The sequence below is a fragment of the Pistacia vera genome, unplaced genomic scaffold (genome assembly GCF_008641045.1).
Source record: "Pistacia vera cultivar Batoury unplaced genomic scaffold, PisVer_v2 Contig331, whole genome shotgun sequence".
NCBI classification, from domain to species: Eukaryota; Viridiplantae; Streptophyta; class Magnoliopsida; order Sapindales; family Anacardiaceae; genus Pistacia; species Pistacia vera.
In genome coordinates, this window is record NW_022196148.1 from 531,685 (window position 1) to 556,989 (window position 25,305).

Below are 25,305 nucleotides of genomic sequence, written 5' to 3' on the forward strand. Positions count from 1 at the left end.
CCAAGAATCAAAGAACCGTTCCTTTTCCTAGGAACCTGCAGGTTCCGGTTCCCCCAAAAAATGTAGAGTACTCGGAACCGCTCACCCCTACATCTTACTACTCCTATTGACAATCCGTTAATTCATTATTATAAAAATTTGTGAAAAAAGTTTATTTTATCCATACATCAATACAATTATTGTTCAAAATGCACAAAGACTCAAAAGTTTGTATTAAAAAATTGTAAATGTTGTATTACTCTTCAGTAATAATGTTCTTAAAAGTGGTTATTAATTAGTTACATTTAATTAAAAAGTTCAAATAATTGCGTACCAATTTTTTTTTTTAATACTAAAACTTTTTCAAATTTTATATTGTTATCTAATTACAACTGTTGAAGAGTTTATTACTATTTTTATATTTGTTTGATTATGTGAAAAATATGGAAATATTCCTTTTGAATAAAATCAAAATGTAGGATAATCAGCAAGGAATTTCAAATTCAGAAGTTATAGTTTCTGCTGGCATGCACAAATCCAACATAAACTAGGGCTTATTCTCAGACAACACAAACGTAGACTTAAAAAGAGCTATCATCAAACACGAGTTCCTAACAACCCCAAAAATATATAGGTAGGCCTTATTTTAAGAAGTGAAGGTACAACTCCAACTCCAAGAAGCCACAAATAACCATGGCGGACATCACAGTTTAAATGGTGCCAATGCAGACACTCCTGGGGTACTTTTTGAGTGTTTCTGAGCGATCATTTCTGTTATGGTAATTTGGCGATAGATTGGTGGGTTTTCTTCCGATAGCAACTCCTTAATTGGTCCATACAGCCTCGAGTTATTCTCCGGATAAGAACTTGTCCTGAAAATACTTGCTACTGATATTCTTGGGCCTTCGTTTCTTGCCACCACTCTGTGATATGCACTTACAAACTTGTCGTTGGTAATGAGCTGCAGAAACGCATATATTAATAACCACTGCATATGGTAATCCTCTTTCATTGGCAGAAGATAATAAAAGAGATAGTGCTCTACTCTGCTTAACTAAATAGTTTATTTATTTACTCATTTTTTTTTTTTTTTTTGAAAAAGGTTAATTTTATAAAAGAAAGAAAAAAGGTCTAAAGAAGACTAGAACAGATGTACCCATCTTTTTTTACATAAATATGAGAATAAATGTCTAAAAGAGAGTATGCATGCTCCAAACAAAAAAGGAAGATGAGGACAAATGCCCTAACGGAGCTCACAGGGCTACAAGTGCCCAATGAGTTATCCGTTTGGATTGGATATTGGTTGAGAGTGGCACCCAAAACTCAATTTAATTATTTAGGAGAAATTAGTTAGATAATAAAATTTTAAATTTAATTATTACAATTAAATAAAGTTTAATTATTTTAAGTAAAATAAGAATCATGGACTTAATAATTTAAATCCCAGGGAGCAAACTGACAAACCTAACCATCGAGCTAATCCCTCAGGGGTGAAGATTTAAAATTAATATTTATTTTCTTTTCTTATTTTATTTTTTAGCAAAACTATATACATAATGAATAAAGTTTTGATTTGATATAAGATAGACTTGCCTGAATTAAATCTCCTAAGTTGACTACTAGAGCTCCAGCAGTTGGGGCAACGTGGATCCATTGATTTTCATAGAGGACTTGAAGGCCACCGATTTGGTCTTGTAGAAGCACAGTGAGAAAGCCACTGTCAGCATGTGTGGTTGCGCCCATTGTCGATTCCGGTTCTGGGCATGCCGGATAATAATGACATGGAACGAACATTGCCTCTGCACAACCCATGTCGTTTAAGTAATTGGGGTCAAGCCCCAGAGCTTCAGAAATTAGTTGGTATAGGGTAAACCCTAATTTCAGTACCTCATTTTTGTAACTCATCATTATGTCTCTGCAACAAAAATAAATATATATCAACTATATCTTTAAAAACTTAGATGACTTCCCTTTTTTTCCCAAAAAAATGATAATACGTACCTGCATGCTGCGGGCAGTTCATCAGGATTTGGAAAATCTTGTCCCATAACTAAAGTTAAAGTATCCCTCCAACAAGCAGCCGGTGCTTCAAACAGATTAAAATTGGAATTATACAGTACCTTTTTAGTGGAGTATTCGCGTGAGTAGTATTCTTTCTTAATATCAACATCTTGCTCATGAAATTTACTGATCCCATCAATTACTTTATCCAAAATGGTTACTGGAATTCCATGATTGACCACTTGGAAGAAACCGAACTTCTCACAAGCGTTTTTAACTTTCTCAATTATCTCAACGCGTGAACGTTCATCATTTTTAACTCCTTGAAGATCTATGATTGGAATTTTGATATTTGCATGAGAGGAGCACGTCTTAACATCGAGGTTTTGTTTCTCATGAATGAATATCCTGGGGATGTTTGTCACCCCAGCATCTACAAGTCCCTTCACACCAGCTTTTGAGTCATCAAAAGCTTTTAGTTCACGTACTCGCTCATAAATGCTTCCCATATCAATGCTCCAACTTGTTACGGCGGCCTCTCAGAATTTAAGAACGATAGAATCTCAACCTGTATTCTGCATGATAATCAATTAATTATGAGGCGTTTCATTTGGTAATATCTAGTATCGTGGGGGCAAAACAAAACCAAAAACTACGTATATATAACCAATGGCGCATTATCAAAATTAATTTACCTTCCTTTTCTTGTTTTCTATCGTTTTCTTCCTTCCTTCTTCGGCTTCTCTCTGCACTTTTTACGCTTCCTTCTCCAACTTTTGTTCCTTAATGGCTTTTAATAGTAGAATAAATCATCAATAAAATATTGATTCTTGGTAATCGACTTTGCAAGTGCGGTCCAAGCTGTGACGCCATCACAAAACAAAACAAACATTATCACTTTCACTAACCCCATTTTTTTTTTTTTTTGGGCCGCCATTAAGCAATTTGGACTTTAAAAAAATGCTTAAACATGCATTTATTAATTATTTTATTAATCTGTTAAAATAAACAATTTTATTTAATATTTGTTTATTTAACAAATTAATAAAATTTTATAAACAATTTTACACTCAGTGTGGCATGTTAACCGTGGAAGCTGATTGGCTTAAAACCATTTTTCTCCTTTGGTTATCCGGTGATCAGTCAAACCCACATTTTTCTAAAACTAGCAAACAAACCCAAAACTGTGGCAGATGTTTATAAAAAGTTATTGTTTCAGGACATTCATGTCATTTAATCTGAATCTAATAAAATATTTAATTTACAAATAAAATTAAATTATCAAAGAAACCGAAATCCCAAATCAATCGAAAAGTCTCCCAAAGCCCTAAACCTATCAAATTCTAATATAAACCAAAACCCCACCTTCAAATGTAAGAAGACATTTTGAATGGTATTTTAGTATTTTAATTGAAAGTTCTTGTAACTCTCAGTGTCACTGTAAATAAGAGTGTCTCTGCCCCTAGCTGCCACGTTTCAGCCTTCAGGGGCAATGAGGCTAGACCTGGCAGGTGGGTTTGGTGGTACAGGTCGAGTTAAACGGGTACGGGTAAAAAAAGATTGATTCTATACACGTCTGAAATATTGGACCGTGCCCTGCCATATATGGGTATGGGCCAATCCACGGGTACCCGTTTTTACTAGTGAGCTCCAGCCATATCCACCCCAAATCCAAATCACGACACTCTCTTCTTCTCTAATTCCACCTTTACTGTATTATTTCCAATTTATTAATTGATCTTATCTTCACATTAGTTTTTCTTCAACAATACCAAATAAAATAAGATTTTATTTAACAAATTTACAGAGTGTATGATGGTGAGAGTGGCCTGGGCAATTTATCAAGCAGGTGGTGGGCAAGGTGAAAATGGTGAATTCCACAACAAACAAATTCAATCACAAAATCCATTCAACACTTCCTAATCAAAACTCCTAAACAAACAACTTCTCCAATCAAATTTCACACCAGATGGGGAGCAATCTCCCAACTAACACAACAAACAATAATCCACAAGAGATTTATCCAACAAAACACACATGTTGCAGATAGTGGAAGCTGCGGGTGGAGTTGCGCGGTGGTTGTCTGCTGGACGTCGCCCATTGGGTGTCGTGCGCTTGGAGTACGGAGTGAGAGAGATGAGAGAGCAGCGGCGGCAGGTCATGGCAGCAAAATCCCATTGTGATAGTGTTTGAGAATGAGGAGAAGAGTAAGTGATAGTGTTTGAAAGTGATAGTGTTCGGTCTTTGCACTTCGACTTTGAGATTGAGTATTGTTTTGTTTGTGATAGTGTTTGAAAGAAAATCCTAGACTAAAAAAGTTTTTTTTTTTTCGTCTTTCCTTCAAAATATGGGTACCCGTGAGCACCCGTGGGTATACCCAGTCCAACCGTTTAGAAAACGGATTGGGCCGGGTACGAGTCACATAAACACGAGTCTTAAAAAATGTCTACCCATACCTGTTTTCAAAATGGGTATCCGCAGATACCTGCAGATATAAACCCGTTTTGCTAGGTCTAAATGAGGCATCCTTACTGGATTCGAAAGAGTAAATTTCAAAGATGCACTTGTCTGCAATATTGAAATACAACACTTCACTCTCCTTTCTATATATAGGAGCTTCTGAAACTAAAAATATAATAAGTTCAAATACAAATTCCTAGAATTTCTGTATCAAGAATATTCATTGAGATTTTTAATTGTGGCTTTGACCTTGATTTCTGAATTATAAAAACCAATCCTATCATATACAATCTAAACTACCTTGCAAGGGTGAAATGGCACTGAATCCATGACAGAGGAGAAGAAGCACAGGTATGCGTTCACATAATAACGAAGCTTAAAACACTCAAATCCTAAGCATCTGAAACCTCTTTTGTTGTGTTTACAGACATTCTACCTTCAACACATTTATAATAGAAACTAAAATCTAGTGTTGTAAATGCTAAAATCTACAGTTAGCGTGAAGCTTACATAAACACTGGTGTGGTGTCTATCGTAGGCGCTCCGACGCTCAAGTCAGTAAGGCCAAATGGGGTTATTTAATGAGGGCTAAGGGAATGAAAGGTTACTAGAAGTTTAGTCGGAGACTAAAACTACGACGCAGGTGTTTAACTCTTAGGAAAAAGTAGGTGGTATTGGAATTGAATGAATAATGAGAGGCATGACATCTGTTTATATAGTAGTCGTAGGATCCTTGTATCCTAGTAAGACTTTGAATCCATATTGGTAGAGTTCTAATAAATAGGAAAGACTAATTTACTTGCCATAGAAGGAATGAGAGTCCTAATTCACATAGGATATAAGATCTTGAGTGAATTAGGATAAATCCCAAATAGGCAGTAAGCTTACCAAGGTTTTAGTGGAATTCTAAACCCTTGGAGGTTGCCCTGAATCAACGGGTCTGGCCTTATGTGGGCTAATGGTGATGCCCAACATGGAGAGGAGTTGAGCTTAGGACACAGATCTGACCCATGACATGAACTTTAATGTGGGCCTAACTGGAATTGGGCCATGGCCTTAGGCCTATACAATATGAATTGCTTTCTTGGGCCCGACAAAGCCCAAGATGATTTTTGGCCTATACAGTCAACCCCCCACTCTCTAAGTTAAAGAGTACTTAGCTTGGAGAGTAATCAGTCTGACTAGAGGTTAACCAGGCCGGATGACGATGTCCTAGGCCAAGCGAGCATGCCTCCGGTCGAGTGAAGGTAGTCTGTTTTGAAGAACGAAAGTGGTCGTTTGTAGATGTCCCCACTCGACTGACCAAGCCAAGTGATAGGATGTAAACTGAATCCTTTGTAGATGTCCTCACTTGGCTGACTAAGCCAAGTGATAGGATGTCAGGTGTATCCTTTGTAGATGTCCCTACTCAGCTGATTGAATCGAGTGGTAGGATGTTGGGTGCATCCTTTGTAAGCATCCTTTGTAGATACCCCCACTTGACTGACCGAGTCAAGTGTGACTATCGTCTGTTAGAGAAATTTGGAAAATCTTGGACGTTTCAAGAATTAGAGCTCGATTCAGATTGTCAGGCGGGATGAATTTTTTCTGAGCACGATTTGGTGGCACCGAGAGAATGAGACGGGTGTAATGTAGNTTTTAGTCACAACTACTTTCATTATTTGAATAATAAATGTATTTCTTGATATTTGTGGGTCCGAGTATCTCAACCTTTTCCTTAGATTAAAAAATAAATGGTTAAATCTTTAACCAACCCTTGTATTATTAAACACTTTTCTGGTTAAATCATTATTTGACTTACTACTTACATCATTTGAATAATAAATTTATTTTTTCGGTATCCAAAGATTGCAACATTTGCTCTTTTGAATATGATATAACAACAAATTGTTAATGTCCCATAGTTTGAAATTATAAACACCCATAAATATATTTTTATAAAAAACTGGAGATGACATAATATTATTATACAAATTATATTGTGAGTGTTAATAACGTGCCAATAACCAATTGGATGTATGGGCCATTTCTACTTTTACTTGGTTGATTTAAAGACATTGTATGAGCCATTTCTAGTTATACAATTTACAATATACCTAATCTTTCTAATAATTGTGGTTGGGTAAATATCACTCACCTCCACTTATTTATTCCAAATGACCATTTGGATGTCAATTATTGTCATTTTAACCAAACAAAATCCATCTTACTAGGGGTGAGCATGGGTAGCAAGTGGAATCAAAACCGACGGGTACAACCAAAACCGACACAATGTTAGTAGGTTCCGATTCTAATATTTTGGAAAAGTTACTATGCGGGTTCGGTTCTGGTTCTTATATGTGCAGGAACCGAAACTGGAACTGAAACCTGTGATGGGAACATGAAACGGGTGCCCTAGTGGGTACCTACTCGGTTACCATGAATGGAACCTGTCTTGGAAATGAGTACGGGTACCCGAGTAGGAACATGTATTGGAACTTGGATTTAAATGAAATATCAGTAAAGAATTGGGGGTCTTTGTAGCTTTACATATAAAAAATTTAAAATGGCCAAATGGGATGAAATGTTATATAAAAAAATTATAGTGTAACAATATCAATAACCTAATCATATATATATATATATATATGATTAGGTCTTTGTAACTTTACATATAAAAAAATTAAAATGGCCAAATGGGATGAAATGTTATATAAAAAATTATAGTGTAACAATATCAATAATAATAGACAGTTTTTGGGCGTGATTGCCTTGGAGCCATAACATTGTGAAATATATTAAGCAAGATTGGTGAGGGGAGGGGCGACAGCGCTTTCTAAAGTGAGAAGTCCCCATTGAGTGAGAGGCTTGCTCATAATTTTGGGGTTGCCTGTTTCTATCTCTTTGGGGAGCACGTGGTTGAGGGGCGCGTTTGGTTTTGCATTCTTCCTTGGGGTGGATGCTATGATCCGAATATTCTTGTTGGTTTGCTTTTTGGGGTGGATGGTTGTTTTTTTTTTTCAATAAGAGAATAAGAGAGGACGTCAGAGTAGAGAAAGAGCCACAAGGAAAATAGAGGGGAAGGGGTAGGGGGGTAGTAGGGATAGTATAAGAGAGTAAGGGTAAGGAGAGTAGAGAGTATGATGTAGTATAGAGGGTAAAAATATAGAGAAGAGAAATTTTTTTTATAAAAAATATACAAGTAGGTAAATTATGATGACAATAGGGTAATAAAAGGGAGGAGGCAAATAGACGTAGGTACAGAGGGGAATAGGAGGATAAGGAAGGAGAGATATAAGGTAGTAAAGGAGATAAGGAACGCACAAAAAGAACTAGAGTATGATAAACGAGTAGATAGAAAAGTAAAATAGGAGAAAGAGAGGCGTAAGTAAAGAATAGTGAAAAGAAGTCGGGGGAGAGAATAAGTGGCTAAGTAAGGGAGAAATGGAGTAGGGGAGAGAGAGGAGTTAGGGAGGTAAGATAAATTATAAGAGAATATAGCGAGAGTAGACGTAATAAGGTAGAAGAAAGATATATGGGGAAGAGAGGAGAGTAAGGGGCGAATACAAAAAGGTAAGGGGGGGTAGGAAACATAGTGCGTAAAGGAACAGGTTATAGTAGGAAAATTGTCGGTTTAACTAAGAAGAAACGGGGAGAAATAGTTATCTAGAATGGAAGGTTTTGAAATTGAAGCATAGAGATAGAGTCAAGCTAGGAGGTAGGAGGTCTAAGATGGTGGGTGTGACGTTTATTGTAGGAAAACAAAAGATAGTAAAAAGCCGGATAGGATAAGGAGAGGGAACATGAAGAACAAAAAAAAATACGGAAAGAAAAAAGAGAATAGAAGGAAGGGGATTTAACTAGATAAATAGTAATGAAAGCGAGAGAGGAGAGGAGTAGAAAAGGAAGGAGCGAGTAGGCATCGGTAACAAGGGAGATAAAAATAGAAGAAAGGGATATTAGCAGTGGGAGAGGGACAGAAGTTCCAAAGTGAAGGTCCATAAGTGAGAAGGCAATAGTCAATTGGGAAAGATAAAAGAAGATTCACTGAGGAGGAAGGAAAGTAAGATATGAGGTAAAGCGGCGGAATAGGGGCGAAGTTGGTAAAGCATCTTGGCGTTGGATAGCTATAGATGAATCTGTTAGGTGGGATTGTGGGGGTGGAATATAGGGGGAGCCTCAAAGGTACTACCCTTTGGTATGCTATTGAGGTTGTTTTGTTTTTTGTGAATGTTTTACGGGTTACATTATGAAGAGATTTGAGGTTCTTGTTTTTTGGATACTATTAACCTAACCCAGGGCAGTCCTTGTTGAAGTTGTCGACTACTCTACATTAATGAGTTATGCAAACGCATTCGGGGGTACCGCTGCCCGTCAACAGGCGGCCCTGCTCCTGGTGAGCGAGAGGGAGTCGTGGGGCGGCGCAACGCTAGGCGGTTTGGGCCTTTTCTATTTATAACCGCTGTGATTCTTTAAATCATAAATTCCTTATTGAGTTTGGACTTAGGAATATGAATCCTTGTAAAACTAGGTTTTGTCACTTTAAACTTAGTATATAACATATTTTCTCTTGTTATGATGTGATGCAATCATAGGACAATTCATTATTGTAAACCAAAAGGTGAGGAAGTATTCATAATATTGACTCGTTGGACGTAACCCATATGGTGAACTAAATCGCGCGTGTTATTTCCTCTTTGTTTTACTGTTATTTTGTTCTCGCAGCTGTCTCTATTTCGTTCAGTCTTGTGTGGGGTGGGTTTCTTTGTATTCTTTAATCTCCTTCTGATTCATTTCTTTGACAGAGAAATTGAAAAAAGAGAAGATTAGGAGTTGTCTTGTTGCTCCTAACCCAAGGCTTGTCCTAGGGTAGGTTGGCCGGATTTTAGATCTCTTTGTACATTTTTCTCCTTTCAAAAAAGTTTACTTAAAAAAATTCGGGCAACTGTATTCAAATTGTGTCTGAAGCTCTAGGTCTCAATTCCAACCACTTTTGGCAGAAGAACTTTATTTTATAGGTCATTACTACCCAGCATGCCCAGACCCTGATTGACTTTAGGCCTTAGTAAGCACACTGATAGTGCCTTTCTCACCGTGGTTTTACAAACCAAATGGGTGGCCTTCAAGTACTACATGAAAACAAGGGGTTGATGCAACCCAGTTCTTGGAGCTCTGATTTTTAACATTGGAGATATGTCACAGGCATGTATCATTTAACATTTAATGTGAATTACTTATCTGTCATTTAGAAATTTCTATTAGTTGTGATGTTTTAGTTCAATTTTCTATGGCGAAATACGCATAGCGAAATTACAGAATTTGATTTCTACTTCCAGTAGAGAATCGTGAGTTGCCAACAGGAGAGATCAACTCTTTCTTTTAAACAATGTTGTAAAGGCTACTAATTAGTTCTAATATCTGTCTTCGTGCAGCAATGCCAATGACAGGTTCAAAAGTGTCTACCACAGAGTACTGGCAAAAAATGTTGGTCCAAGACTCCAGTGGCACGTTTTCTTAAGAACATTCCAGGAAGGGAATGACTGTAGATTATATGGTCCAATTAAAGAGTTGTTGTCGAAGGAATCCCCTGTTTATGGGAAACCACTGCAAAAGACTATGTTAGGTGCATCTATTCAAAAGGGCTTGACGGAACTCCTGCTCTGGATCATTTAAGCTGTGCCAGTTGCCTATAGATTTTGAAGATCAGCACAAAACGGGATGACTTGTCACGTGTCATAGCTAATTCTATCCTTAATGCCTGAGGGAATTTTCATTTGTTCTCCCTTGTTGATGATTGAATATCGTTTATCCGTTATGTGCACTGAGTTCGATTTCCTTTTGGTTGTAGGCTGAGTTTTTAAATGTTACTTGATTTAGTTTCTATTATAATTGGTTTTATAAAGATAAATGGCTGCAAATACAACTAAGGAGATTTCAGATGCTAGGATTGTGTGTGTTTAGTAGGCTTTGTTATATGTGAACGTAAGGCCACACATGTTCTTCTCTTTTGTCATGGATTTAAAGCCATCATCCTTGCAGGTATTTAGATTGTACATTGCTGGATTGTTATATTTTACAAATCAAGGTCCAGCAAAAGCCACATATGAATATTATTGTATATGAAATTGTAAGTTTGTTAATTATGGAAGGCTTCCTATTGGGCCGGGTCATTTTGGGCAAAGATCATTTATGATAAAAATAATGACTTCAAGAGAATGATTAGAAGATTTGTAGAGTAGAACCATACAGTATTAGACATGAGATAGGCTTCCAAAGAACAAGGTTTTTTTCGAATAAGCCAATTAATTTGGGATCCACAAATGCTCCTTTTCCTATTCAAAGATCAGCCCTTGTCTCTATGTTTTCACTCGAGAATTCTTGGTAAGTCGTAGAAATTTGTATATGAACTACTTGTATGTTTACTTCGAGAAGCTCAAATTATAAAAAGGAGAGTGTAGTGCTTTAAATAGAATGTTGCAGACAAGTGCATCTTTGAAATCTTATCTACGGTTGTGCCCTCTAGTAGAAATTTGAAATCTTGTTTTAGTGCAGCAATAGCTACTCATATAATAATATATATGTTAAATTCCGATCCAAATGTATACTCTCTAGCACATGGTCTTGATCCTTTTTAATAATAGTTATTAGGCATCCAATCTACTAAACTTCATCTGCCCTTTATCAGATTGAAAATTTGTTAATACATTATAAATATGGTGGTGCCTTTTTTCATACGGGAAACTTGTTTATACATCAAATATAGAGGTCCAATTAAGAAGAAATGTTGTGTTCAAATAGAGTGGACCTATTGATCATTCAAACACAACTATTTGTGACAAATTTTGTAACAGCATTATAAATAATAAAGCTACAAAAAATATTTATAAGCTACCATATTATATGACCAAAAAAAAAAAAAAAAAACATATATATGTGAGCGGAAAAGGGCCTTAAACCACACTTGCAAGCCCACTTCCTTCAAATTTAAAGGTTTATAGTTAAAACATGGCCCATCATTCACGATACATGAGCTGGCTTTTAATAGTTTCCGGATTCCCATTGCATTTAAATATGAAAAATAGTAAAAACTACACAACAACCTTTTCTCACAAAGTTCCTCTTATAATCCCTACGTGATAGTTTTAATTGGTCAACTCGTAATAAGTCTTATCTAAGTCTACCTGATAATTACAATGACCAATTGCAGCTGTCACGTTGGGATTATGAGAGAAAGTTTGTAGAAAGGTGTGGGTGTAATATTACTCTTAAAATAATGTGTTAATATCTTACCTAATCCGCGCATTATTGAATAATATCAATTTGCGGTGGCATGCGTCTTCAGAGCACAAGGGAAGCATTCTAGATTGTACGGTCCAATAAAAGAGCTGCTTTCGGAAGAGAATCCCCCAGTTTACAGGGAAACAACTGAAAACGATTATTTAAAAACTAAATTCATGCATCCAAAACCAGAAGGATTTAAGGGAACCTCTGCACTGGAACATTTTAAGCTGTGAAGTTACTTTGGATTTGGAAGTGGGGGTCAACCTGCAGCTTCTACTGTAATAGCGTCAAAAAGTTTTAATTTTCAGTCACTAGTTGATAAATCTATATTATACTTATTCTGAAGACATAAGAGATAGCCAGATAGGGTATTATCACCAGATATCTGAGTAAAAAGTCCTAGATTTTAGATGCTTTGCGAGAAGAATGTAATGGTGAATCACAAAAGAACCATAGAGAGTTCACAGAAAACTTTGTCATAAGGAGTTTAGATATTCTTATAAAAGTTAATTGAGATGTTATGTTCATGTGCTCTCTTGATTTTAATGACGATTTTATCATACTGTTTCTGAAAGCATCCCAAAATTTGTGTAAATTATCGTTTATTTATCCTGTTTGAATGTGATCATTTATCGAATCATGTGAGTAGTAAGTTTCATTTTGTTACTGTTTATAATAGATTGATCCTTGTTATTAGAGCTGAAGTAACAGTCCTATGCAAGTTCCATGAACACATGCAAAATGCCAAGCCATGGAGCAAGACAAAAGAACAAGCTAGACATACCAGAGTTGCGGCTCATCATAAGCTCAAAGGTTATCTATGTTTTACATGTCGCCACTTGCACTTAAGTTTCTAAAGAAAACATTTTGATTAGCACAACAGAGTTCGTGGGAAAAGTTTTAGATATTACTGAATTTGTGGGCCAGCCTGTAAGAAGTTGGCATTTTAATATGGATGAGGAATCTTAAAAGTTGCATTTTAATGTTAAAAAAAATATATGGATTTTAGTTTTTCTTTTATGTTGGGATCTTATAAAAAAAAAAAAAAAAAAAAAAAAAAAAAAAAAAAAAAAAAACCTCAATTGGCACTAATGGAAATAAAAGGGTCATCAATGGGCACTAGTGGCATGACAAGGTTCTTGTCCGGTAGTCCCAGGTGTGTGTTAGACGGTTTGAAAGTTAGGCTCCTTGTAAGCGGCACCTGGTGCGCCCATTTACAGACAAAAGGTTGTTCTGTTTTCTTGTTCCTTTCCCTTTTATCTTCTTTTGATTCTTCGAAATTGATAAAAATCTTGTAGCCCTGCACAATACCCATTTACAATTCCATTTTGTATAAGAAAGAAAATGGTGTTCACAAGCTCAGGCAAAATCCAGGCAGAAAGCGATTCCAAATATGACCGAACAAGTGAATTAAAGTCTTTTGATGACTCAAACGGAGGTGTAAAGGGGCTTGTAAGCAAAAGTCCCAAGGATATTCATTGATGAGCAATTTAAGCCTGGTGAGAAATCAGGCTCTGAAGACAAGCTAACTATTCCTACCATAGATTTTCAAGGCATTGATAAAGATGCAAGTGTGCGCTCTGAAATAATTGACAAAGTTCAAAATACTTGTGAGAAATGGGGTTTCTTTCGGTGGTCAATCATGGAATTCCTTTGAATATGTTGGAGGAGATGACTGATGCTGTACGCAGATTTCATGAGCAAGACACCGATGAAAAGAAAAGAGTTTTATTCAAGAGATGAAACCAGATCGATGATCTATAATACCAATTTTGACTTTTATCGAGCACCGGCAGCTAATTGGAGGGTTCATTGTACTGTCTTATGGCTCCTCGCGCACCTAATCCTGAAGAATTGCCTGCAATCTGTAGGTATGTAATAAAACCATTATTGGCCTAATCATACTGATAATGCCTTTTCACCATGTAATTTATTTGATTGATAATCTTCTTAGTTTAATTTTCTCTTTGACAATTGAGACTAAAGCCTTTAGTCTGTCATAGTTAAGAAAAACCACAATATTGTAGAATTATTTATCCCCCAATTTCCATAGGACTCTACTAGGACTTTTTTATGCTCAAGTCAATCCAACTTCATATCAGTATTATCTCAATACATGCGATGTATACTTGATTAAACTGCAGAGATATAATGATCAACTACTCAAATGAAGTAATGAAATTCGGGCATACTCATTTGGTGTTGGGTTCTTGATGTGTGTCACTTGGCGTATGTGGTCCGACCTTGGCAAGATTATATTAGCCATATATCTTGTAGATGGAAACCTAAGAAGCTCAAGTATGTCATTAGTAGACTTTGCTTGGGAGCTACTATTTACCACATTTGGCGAGAGAGAAATAATAGACAGTTTGGGCGTGATTGCCTTGATGCCATAACATTGATGAATATGGTTAAGCAGATTGTGAGGGGGAGGGCGACAGAGCTTTCTAAAGTGAAGAAGTCCCCATTTAATGAGAGGCTTGCTCTAATTTGGGGTTGCCTAGTTCTATCTTCTTTGGGGAGGCACGTGGTTGGGGGGCGGTTGGTTGCATTCCTTGGGTGGATGCTATGATGAATATTCTTGTTGGTTGGCTTTGGGGGTGGATGGGTTGTATAGCCTAAAGGTTACCACCCTTTGGTATGTATTGAGGTTGTTTTGTTTTTGTGAATGTTTTACGGGTTACATTATGAAGAGATTTGGAGGTTCTTGTTTTTGGTACTATTAAACCTAACCCAGGGCATGTCCTTGTTGAAGTTGTGACTACTTCAACATTAATGAGTTATGCAAACGCATTCGGGGGTACCGCTGCCGGTCAACAGGCGGGGGCCCTGCTCCCTGGTGAGCGAGAGGGAGTCGTGGGGCGGCGCAACTCGTAGGGTTTGGGCCTTTTCTATGTATAACCGCTGTAGGATTCTTTAAATCATAAATTCCTTATGAGTGGACTTGGAATATGAATCCTTGTAAAACTAGGTTTTTGCACTTAAACTTAGTATATAAACATATTTTCTCTGTTATGAGGGTGATAGCAATCATAGGACAATTCATTTATGTAAACCAGAAAGGTGAGAAGTATTGCAATAATATTGACTCGGTTGGACGTAACCCATATTGGGTGAACTAAATCGCGCGTGTTATTTCCTCTTTGTTTACTGTTATTTTGTTCTCGCGCTGTCTCTATTGTTCAGTCTTGTGGTGGGTGGTTCTTTGTATTCTTTAATCTCCTTCTGATTCAATTTCTTTGACAAGAGAAATTGAAAAAAGAGAAGATTAGGAGTTGTCTTGTTGCTCCTAACCCAAGGCTTGTCCTAGGGTAGGTTGGCGGATTTTAGATCTCTTGTACATTCTTTCTCCCTTTCTATAAAAAGTTTACTTAAAAAAAATTCGGGCATACTGATTCAAATTGATGTCTGAAGCTCTAGGTCTCAATTCCAACCACTTTGTGCAGAAGAACTTTATTTTATAGGTCATTACTACCCAGCATGCCCAGACCCTGAGTTGACTTTAGGCCTTAGTAAGCACATGATAGTGCCTTTCTCACCGTGGTTTTACAAGACCAAATGGGTGGCCTTCAAGTACTACATGAAAAACAAGGGGTTGATGCAAACCCAGTTCTTGGAGCTCTGATTTTAACATTGGAGATATGTACAGGCATGTATCATTTAACTTTAATGTGAATTACTTGTCATTTAGAAATTTCTATTAGTTGTGAGTTTTTAGTTCAATTTTCTATGGCGAAATACAGGCATAGCGAAATTACAGAATTTGATTTCTACTTCCAGTAGAGAATCTGAGGTTGCCAACAGGAAGAATATCAACTCTTTCTTTAAACAATGTTGTAAAGGTCTACTAATTAGTTCTAATATCGTCTTCGTGCAGCTAATAGCCAATGACAGGTTCAAAAGTGTCTACCACAGAGTACTGGCAAAAAATGTTGGTCCAAGACTCTCAGTGGCACGTTTCTTAGAAGACATTTCCAGGAAGGGAATGAATGACGTAGATTAATGGCCAATTAAAGAGTTGTGTCAGAAGGAATCCCCTTGTTTAAGGGAAACCACTGCAAAAGACTATGTTAGGTGCATCTATTCAAAAGGGCTTGACGGAACTCCTGCTCGGATCATTTTAAGCTGTGACAGTTGTATAGATTTTGAAGATCAGCACAAAACGGAAGATGACTTGTCATTGTCATAGCTAATTCAATCCTTAATGCCTGAGGGAATTTTCATTTGTTCTCCCTTGTTGATGATCTGATATCGTATCCGTTATGTGCAACGAGTTCGATCCTTTTGGTTGTAGGCTGAGTTTTTAAATGTTACTGATTTAGTTTCTATATAATGTGTTTTAAAGATAGAATGGCTGCAAATACAAAATAAGGAGATTCAGATGCTTAGGATTGTGTGTTCTATAGGCTTTGTTATATGTGAACGTAAGGCCACACATGTTCTTCTCTTTTGTCATGGATTTAAAGCCATTCATCCTTGCAGGGTAGTTTAGATTGTACATTGCTGGATTGGTTATATTTTAAAATCAAGTCCAGCAAAAGCCACAATTATGAATATATTGATATGGAAATTGTAAGTTTGTTAATTATGGAAAGGCTTCCTATTGGGCCGGGTCATTTTGGGCAAATAGATCATTTATGATAAAAATAATGAGCTTCAAGAGAATGATTAGAAGATTTTTAGAGTAGAACCATACAGTATTAGACATGAGATAGGTCTCCAAAGAACAAGGTTTTTTCGAATAAGCCAATTAATTGGGATCCTACAAATCTCTCTTTCCTATTCAAGATCAGCCCTGTCTCTATGTTTTCACATCGGAATTCTTGGTAGATCAGTAGAAATTTGTATATGAACTACTTGTATGTTTACTTCGAGAAGCTACAATAATAAAAAGGAGAGTGTAAGTGCTTAAATAGATGTTGCAGACAAGTGCATCTTTGAAATCTTATCTACGGTTGTGCCCTCTAGTAGAAATTTGAAATCTTGTTTTAGTGCAGCAATAGCTACTAAATATATAATATGTTAAATTCCGATCCAAATGTATACTCTCTAGCACATGGATCTTGATCCTTTTTAATAATAGTTATTAGGCACCAATACTACTAAAACTTCATCTGCCCTTTATCAGATTGAAAATTTGTTAATACATTATAAATATGGTGGTGCCTTTTTTCATACGGGAACTTGTTATACATCAGAAATATAGAGGTCCAATTAAGAAAGAAATGTTGTCAAATAGAGTGGACCACTATTGATCATTCAAACACAACTATTTGTGACAATTTTTGTAACAGCATTATATAATAAAAAGCTCAAAAAATATTTATAAGCTACCATATTATTATGACCAAAAAAAAAAAAACATATATAGTGAGCGGAAAAGGGCCTAAACCCACACTTGCAAGCCCACTTCCTCAAATTTAAAGGTTTATAGTAAAACATGGCCCATCATTCACTGATACATGAGCTGGCTTTAATATGTTTCCGGATTCCCATTGCATTTAAAATATGAAAAATAGTAAATACTACACACAACCTTTCCACAAAGTTCCTCTTATAATCCCTACGTGATAGTTTGTAATTGGTCACTCGTAATAAGTTTATCTAAGTCTACTGATAAATTACAATTGACCAATTGCAAGCTGTCACGTTGGGATATGGAGGAAAGTTTGTAAGAAGAGGTTGGGGTGTAATATTACTCTTAAATAATGTGTAATATCTTACCTAATCCGCGCATTATGAATAATATCAATTTGTAGTCACAACTACTTTTAATTTGAATAATAAATGTATTTCTTGATATTTGTGGGTCCGAGTATCTCAACCTTTTCCTTAGATTAAAGATAAATGGTTAAATCTTGAACAACCTTGTATTATAAACACTTTTCTGGTTAAATCATTATTTGACTTACTACTTACACATTTGAATAATAAATTTATTTTTTCGGTATCAAAGATTGCAACATTGCTCTTTTGAATATGATATAACAACAAATTGTTAAGTCCCATAGTTTGAAATTAAAACACCCATAAATATATTTTTATAAAAAACTGGAGATGACATAATTATATTGGAGTGTTAATAACGTGCCATAACCAATTGGATGTATGGCCATTTCTACTTTTACTTGGTTGATTTAAGAAAGTTATGGCCATTTCTAGTTATACAATTTACAATATACCTAACTTTCTAATAATTGTGGTTGGGTAAATATCACTCACCTCCACTATTTATTCCAAATGACATTGGATGTCAATTATTGTCATTTTAACCAAACAAAATCCATCTTACTAGGGGTGAGCTGGGTAGCAAGTAGAACCAAAACCGGCGGATCAATCAAAACGACACTATGTAGGTAGGTTCCGATTCCAATATTTTGGAACAGTTACTATGCGGGTTCGGTTCTGGTTCTTATATGTGCAGGAACCGAAACTGGAACTGAAACCTGTGATGGGAACATGAAACGGGTGCCCTAGTGGGTACCTATCGGTTACCATGAATGGAACCTGTCTTGGAAATGAGTACGGGTACCCGAGTAGGAACATGTATTGGAACTTGGATTTAAATGAAATATCAGAAAGAATGGGGGTCTTTGTAGCTTTCATATAAAAATTAAAATGGCCAAATGGGTGAAATGTTATATAAAAAATATAGTGTAACAATATCAATACCTAATCATATATATATATATATATGATTAGGTCTTTGTAACTTTACATATAAAAAAATTAAAATGGCCAAATGGGAGAAATGTTTATAAAAAATTATAGTGTAACAATATCAATAACCTAATTTGATAATATATTATATATTATATAATATATATATATATGATTAGGCTTTGTAACTTCACATATAAAAAATTTAAAATGGTCAAATGGGATGAAATGTTATATAAAAAATTATAGTGTAACAATATCATACCTAATTGATATATAATATGTTAGGTCTTTGTACTTTACTATAAAAAATTTAAATGGTCAATGGGATGAAATGTTATATAAAAAATTATAGTGTAACAATATCATAACCTAATCAGATATATATATATAAACTTCACCATATAAAACTTTAAATTATATAACCTAATCAAATAATTTATTAAAATTTGTACATATAAAAAACTTTAATATATTATAATTTATAGTTTTAATTAATTTAAAGTATAATTTAATTGGTTGGGATCCAATTAAAAGTGTTTTAATGTTATTAAAAGAATTGTTTTTGAAAAAATAATATATTTGATTGAATAATATTTAGTTATTTACTTCAATATCAAGTTCTAAGATATCATAATAAATTAAAGTAATTTATTATATATGATAAATTGATAAACATTAGTACATTGATAGTTAAATGATACCTAATTATTAATTAATATAACAGTACATTATAAATATTAGTTATTCATTATATTAGTACATTACTTAGTAAATGATTGAAATTTTAATTAATTATAACATTATGATAATACTTAATTAATTATAACATTACATAAAAATTAGTAATTTACTATATTAATACATTACCTAATTAAATAATTAAAAATTTAACTAATTATAACATTACATTATAGATTTATAGTATAATTATTTAATTAATTATAACATTACATTATAAACATTAGTAATCTACTACATTACTTAATTAAGATTAGAAATTTAATAATTATAACATTACATTATAATGAAATTATTAGCTAATTAATTATAATATTACATACATTGTAATCTACTACAGTACTAATTAAATGATTAGAAATTTAATTAATTATAATATTACATTATAGATTATAGTATGATTATTTAATTAATTATAACATTACATTATAAACATTAGTAATTTACTAAATTATTACATTACTAATTAAATGATTAGTACATTATAGTATGACAACTCATGCCTCATGAGTCATGATGTATTAAGAAATCATTAATCAAACTTAAAGTTAGAGTCATACTAATTATTTAATTAAAGATTCAAATCATATTAATATTATTATTTAATATTAATTTTATTCTTTTGTCACAAATTCACAATTAATGTTAATTTAACTTTATTTCACTCTAGTAATTATAATATTTGTATTTTTGGATAATAAACTTTACTAAAATTTAATTCCCAAAATTAATTCTATAACTATAACTGTGTAAAATATATTATTATAATTTTAAGGTTTCTTAATTTGTCGGGGGTATTTGTAAACTTTTAAGGTGTGTTTGTCATTTTTTTAAACTAATAGGAGAGTAACTGATTTTTTATAGGGTACCCGAGTAAGGAACCAAACCTGCATTTCAGGTTCGGTTCCAAGAATCAAAGAACCGTTCCTTTTCCTAGGAACCTGCAGGTCGGTTCCCCCAAAAAATGTAGAGTACTCGAACCGCTCACCCCTACATCTTACTACTCCTTTGACAATCCGTTAATTCATTATTATAAAATTTGTGAAAAAAGTTTATTTTATCCATACATCAATACAATTATTGTTCAAAGTGCACAAAGACTCAAAAGTTTGTATAAAAAATTGTAAATGTTGTATTACTCTTCAGTAATAATGTTCTTAAAAGTGGTTATTAATTAGTTACATTAATTAAAAAGTTCAAATAATTGAATTAATTTAGTACCATTTTTTTTTTTAATACTAAAACTTTTTCAAATTTTATATGTTATCTAATTACAACTGTTGAAGAGTTATTACTATTTTTATATTTGTTTGATTATGTGAAAAATATGGAAATATTCCTTTTGAATAAAATCAAAATGTAGGATAATCAGCAAGGAATTTCAAATTCAGAAGTTTAGTTTCTGCTGGCGCACAAATCCAACATAAACTAGGGCTTATTCTCAGACAACACAAACGTAGACTTAAAAGAGCTATCATCAAACACGAGTTCCTAACAACCCCAAAAATTATGGTAGGCCTTATTTTAAGAAGTGAAGGTACAACTCCAACTCCAAGAAGCCACAAATAACCATGGCGGACATCACAGTTTAAATGGTGCAATGCAGACACTCCTGGGGTACTTTTTGAGTGTTTCTGAGCGATCATTTCTGTTATGGTAATTTGGCGATAGATTGGTGGGTTTTCTTCCGATAGCAACTCCTTAATTGGTCATACAGCCTCGAGTTATTCTCCGGATAAGAACTTGTCCTGAAAATACTTGCTACTGATATTCTTGGGCCTTCGTTTCTTGCCACCACTCTGTGTATGCACTTACAAACTTGTCGTTGGTAATGAGCTGCAGAAACGCATATATAATAACCACTGCATATGGTAATCCTCTTTCATTGGCAGAAGATAATAAAAGAGATAGTGCTCTACTCTGTTAACTAAATAGTTTATTTATTTACTCTTTTTTTTTTTTTTTTTTTTTTTTTGAAAAAGGTTAATTTTATAAAAGAAAGAAAAAAGGTCTAAAGAAGACTAGAACAGATGTACCATCTTTTTTTACATAAATATGAGAATAAATGTCTAAAAGAGAGTATGCATGCTCCAAACAAAAAGGAAGATGAGGACAATGCCCTAACAGAGCTCACAGGGCTACAAGTGCCCAATGAGTTATCCGTTTGGATTGGATATTGGTTGAGAGTGGCACCCAAAACTCAATTTAATTATTTAGAGGAAATTAGTTAGATAATAAAATTTTAAATTTAATTATTACAATTAAATAAAGTTTAATATTTTAAGCAAAATAGAATCATGGACTTAATAATTAAATCCCAGGGAGCAAATGACAAACTAACCATCGAGCTAATCCCTCCGGGGTGAAAATTTAAAATTAATATTTATTTTCTTTTCTATTTTATTTTTAGCAAAACTATATACATAATGAATAAAGTTTTGATTTGATATAAGATAGACTTGCCTGAATTAAATCTCCTAAGTTGACTACTAGAGCTCCGGAGTTGGGGCAACGTGGATCCATTGATTTCATAGAGGACTTGAAGGCCACCGATTTGGTCTTGTAGAAGCACAGTGAGAAAGCCACTGTCAGCATGTGTGGTTGCGCCCATTGTCGATTCCGGTTCTGGGCATGCCGGAAATAATGACATGGAACGAACATTGCCTCTGCACAACCCATGTCGTTTAAGAATTGGGGTCAAGCCCCAGAGCTTCAGAAATTAGTTGGTATAGGGTAAACCCTAATTTCAGTACCTCATTTTTTGTAACTCATCATTATGTCTCTGCAACAAAATAAATATATATCAACATATCTTTAAAAACTTAGATGACTTCCCTTTTTTTCCCAAAAAATGATAATACGTACCTCATGCTGCGGGCAGTTCATCAGGATTTGGAAAATCTTGTCCCATAACTAAAGTTAAAGTATCCCTCCAACAAGCAGCCGGTGCTTCAAACAGTTAAAATTGGAATTATACAGTACCTTTAGGGAGTATTCGCGTGAGTAGTATTCTTTCTTAATATCAACATCTTGCTCATGAAATTTACTGATCCCATCATACTTTATCCAAAATGGTTACTGGAATTCCATGATTGACCACTTGGAAGAAACCGAACTTCTCACAAGCGTTTTTAACTTCTCAATTATCTCAACGCGTGAACGTTCATCATTTTTAACTCCTTGAAGATCTATGATTGGAATTTTGATATTTGCATGAGAGGAGCACGTCTAACATCGAGGTTTTGTTCTTCATGAATGAATATCCTGGGGATGTTTGTCACCCCAGCATCTACAAGTCCCTTCACACCAGCTTTGAGTCATCAAAAGCTTTTAGTTCACGTACTCGCTCATAAATGTTCCATATCAACGCTCCAACTTGTTACGGCGGCCTCTCAGATTTAGAACGATAGAATCTCAACCTGTATTCTGCATGATAATCAATTAATTATGAGACGTTTCATTTGGTAATATCTAGTATCGTGGGGGCAAAACAAAACCAAAAACTACGTATATATAACCAATGGCGCATTATCAAAATTAATTTACCTTCCTTTCTTGTTTTCTATCGTTTTTCTTCCTTCTCTCTGCACTTTTTACGCTTCCTTCTCCAACTTTTGTTCCTTAATGGCTTTTAATAGTAGAATAAATCATCAAAAAATATTGATTCTTGGTAATCGACTTTGCAAGTGCGGTCCAAGCTGTGACGCCATCACAAACAAAACAAACATTATCACTTTCACTAACCCCATTTTTTTTTTTTTTGGGCCGCCATTAAGCAATTTGGACTTAAAAAAAATGCTTAAACATGTATTTATTAATTATTTTATTAATCTGTAAATAAACAATTTTATTCGATATTTGTTATTTAACAATTAATAAAATTTATAAACAATTTTACACTCAGTGTGGCATGTTAACCGTGGAAGCTGATTGGCTTAAAACCATTTTCTCCTTTGGTTATCCGTTGATTAGTCAAACCCACATTTTTCTAAACTAGCAACAAAACCCAAAACTGTGGCAGATGTTTAAAAAAGTGTTGTTCAGGACATTCATGTCATTTAATCTGATCTAATAAAATATTTAATTTACAAATAAAATTAAATATCAAGAAACCGAAATCCCAAATCAATCGAAAAGTCTCCCAAAGCCCTAAACCTATCAAATTCTAATATAAACCAACCCCACCTTCAAATGTAAGAAGACATTTTGAATGGTATTTTAGTATTTTAATTGAAAGTTCTTGTAACTCTCATGTCACTGTAAATAAGAGTGTCTCTGCCCTAGCTGCCACGTTTCAGCCTTCGGGCAATGAGGCTAGACCTGGCAGGTGGGTTTGGTGGGTACAGGTCGAGTTAAACGGGTACGGGTAAAAAAAGATTGATTCTATACACGTCTGAAATATTGGACCGTGCCCTGCCATATATGGGTATGGGCCAATCCACGGGTACCCGTTTTACTAGTGAGCTCCAGCCATATCCACCCCAAACCAAATCACGACACTCTCTTCTTCTCTAATCCACCTTTACTGTATTATTTCCAATTTAAATTGATCTTATCTTCACATTAGTTTTTCTTCAACAATACCAAATAAAATAAGATTTTATTTAACAAATTTACAGAGTGTATGATGGTGAGAGTGGCCTGGCAATTTATCAAGCAGGTGGTGGGCAAGTGAAAATGGTGAATTCACAACAAAAAAATTCAATCACAAAATCCATTCACACTTCCTAATCAAAACTCCTAACAAACAACTTCTCCAATCAAATTTCACACCAGATGGGGAGCAATCTCCCAACTAACCACAAACATAATCCACAAGAGATTTATCACAAAAAACACACGTTGCAGATAGTGGAAGCTGCGGGTGAGTTGCGCGTGGTTGTCTGCTGGACGTCGCCCATTGGGTGTCGTGCGCTTGGAGTACGGAGTGAGAGAGATGAGAGAGCAGCGGCGGCAGTCATGGCAGCAAAATCCATTGTGATATGTTTGAGAATGAGGAGAAGAGTAGTGATAGTGTTTGAAAGTGATAGTGTTCGGTCTTTGACTTCGATTTGAGATTGAGTATTGTTTGTTTGTGTAGTGTTTGAAAGAAAATCCTAGACTAAAAAGTTTTTTTTTTTTCGTCTTCCTTCAAAATATGGGTACCCGTGAGCACCCGTGGGTATACCCAGTCCAACCGTTTAGAAAACGGATTGGGCCGGGTACGAGTCACATAAACACGAGTCTTAAAAAATGTCTACCCATACCTGTTTTCAAAAGGGTATCCGCAGATACCTGCAGATATAAACCCGTTTTGCTAGGTCTAAATGAGGCATCCTTACGGATTCGAAAGAGTAAATTTAAAGTGCACTTGTTTGAATATGAAAACAACACTTCACTCTCCTTCTATATATAGGAGCTTCTGAAACTAAAAAATAATAAGTTCAAATACAAATTCCTAGATTTCTGTATCAAGAATATTCATTGAGATTTTTAATTGTGGCTTTGACCTTGATTCTGAATTATAAAAACCAATCCTATCAATAACATCTAAACTACCTTGCAAGGGTGAAATGGCACTGAATCCATGACAGAGGAGAAGAAGCACAGGTATGGGTTCACATAATAACGAAGCTTAAAACATCAAATCCTAAGCATCTGAAACCCTTTGTGTGTTACAGACATTCTACCTTCCACATTTAAATAGAAACTAAAATCTAGTGTTGTAAATGCTAAAATCTACAGTTAGCGTGAAGCTTACATAAACACTGGTGTGGTCTCGCCGTAAGCGCCCGACGCTCAAGTCATAAGGCCAAGGGGTTATTTAATGAGGGCTAAGGGAATGAAGGTTACTAGAAGTTTAGTCGGAGACTAAAACTACGACGCAGGTGTTAACTCTTAGGAAAAAGTAGGTGGTATTGGAATTGAATGAATAATGAGAGGCATGACATCTGTTTATATAGTAGTCGTAGGATTCTTGTATCCTAGTAAGACTTTGAATCCATATTGGTAGAGTTCTAATAAATAGGAAAGACTAATTTACTTGCCATAGAAGGAATGAGAGTCCTAATTCACATAGGATATAAGATCTTGAGTGAATTAGGATAAATCCCAAATAGGCAGTAAGCTTACCAAGGTTTTAGTGGAATTCTAAACCCTTGGAGGTTGCCCTGAATCAAAGGGTCTGGCCTTATGTGGGTAATGGTGATGCCCAAATGGAAGGAG

At 34.9% G+C, this 25,305-nt stretch overlaps 1 protein-coding gene and 2 pseudogenes across 1 annotated transcript; 1 reads left to right on the forward strand and 2 right to left on the reverse strand.

The window, feature by feature from the left end:
• Positions 1–473: 473 nt before the first annotated feature.
• LOC116137585 (deacetoxyvindoline 4-hydroxylase-like) lies at positions 474–2,731 on the reverse strand. Its single transcript, XM_031423281.1, has 4 exons — positions 2,676–2,731; positions 1,981–2,555; positions 1,573–1,894; positions 474–940 (listed from the first exon to the last, which is right to left on the reverse strand). The coding sequence occupies exons 2-4, from the start codon at positions 2,487–2,489 to the stop codon at positions 683–685; spliced, it is 1,089 nt and encodes a 362-aa protein (XP_031279141.1). The 5' UTR covers positions 2,490–2,555; positions 2,676–2,731; the 3' UTR covers positions 474–682.
• Positions 2,732–12,852: 10,121 nt separating this feature from the next.
• On the forward strand, positions 12,853–15,831 carry LOC116137586 (annotated as a pseudogene).
• Positions 15,832–20,453: 4,622 nt separating this feature from the next.
• Positions 20,454–24,077, reverse strand: LOC116137634 (annotated as a pseudogene).
• Positions 24,078–25,305: the final 1,228 nt, after the last annotated feature.

Excerpts from the sequence above, each read along its gene's own strand:
- LOC116137585 (XM_031423281.1), bottom strand. The coding sequence starts at position 2,489 with ATGGGAAGCATTTATGAGCGAGTACGTGAACTAAAAGCTTTTGATGAC. Across the intron at positions 1,895-1,980 it reads GAACTGCCCGCAGCATGCAG|AGACATAATGATGAGTTACA; the intron begins GTACGTATTATC and ends TTTTTGTTGCAG. Across the intron at positions 941-1,572 it reads ACTTAGGAGATTTAATTCAG|CTCATTACCAACGACAAGTT; the intron begins GCAAGTCTATCT and ends GCGTTTCTGCAG.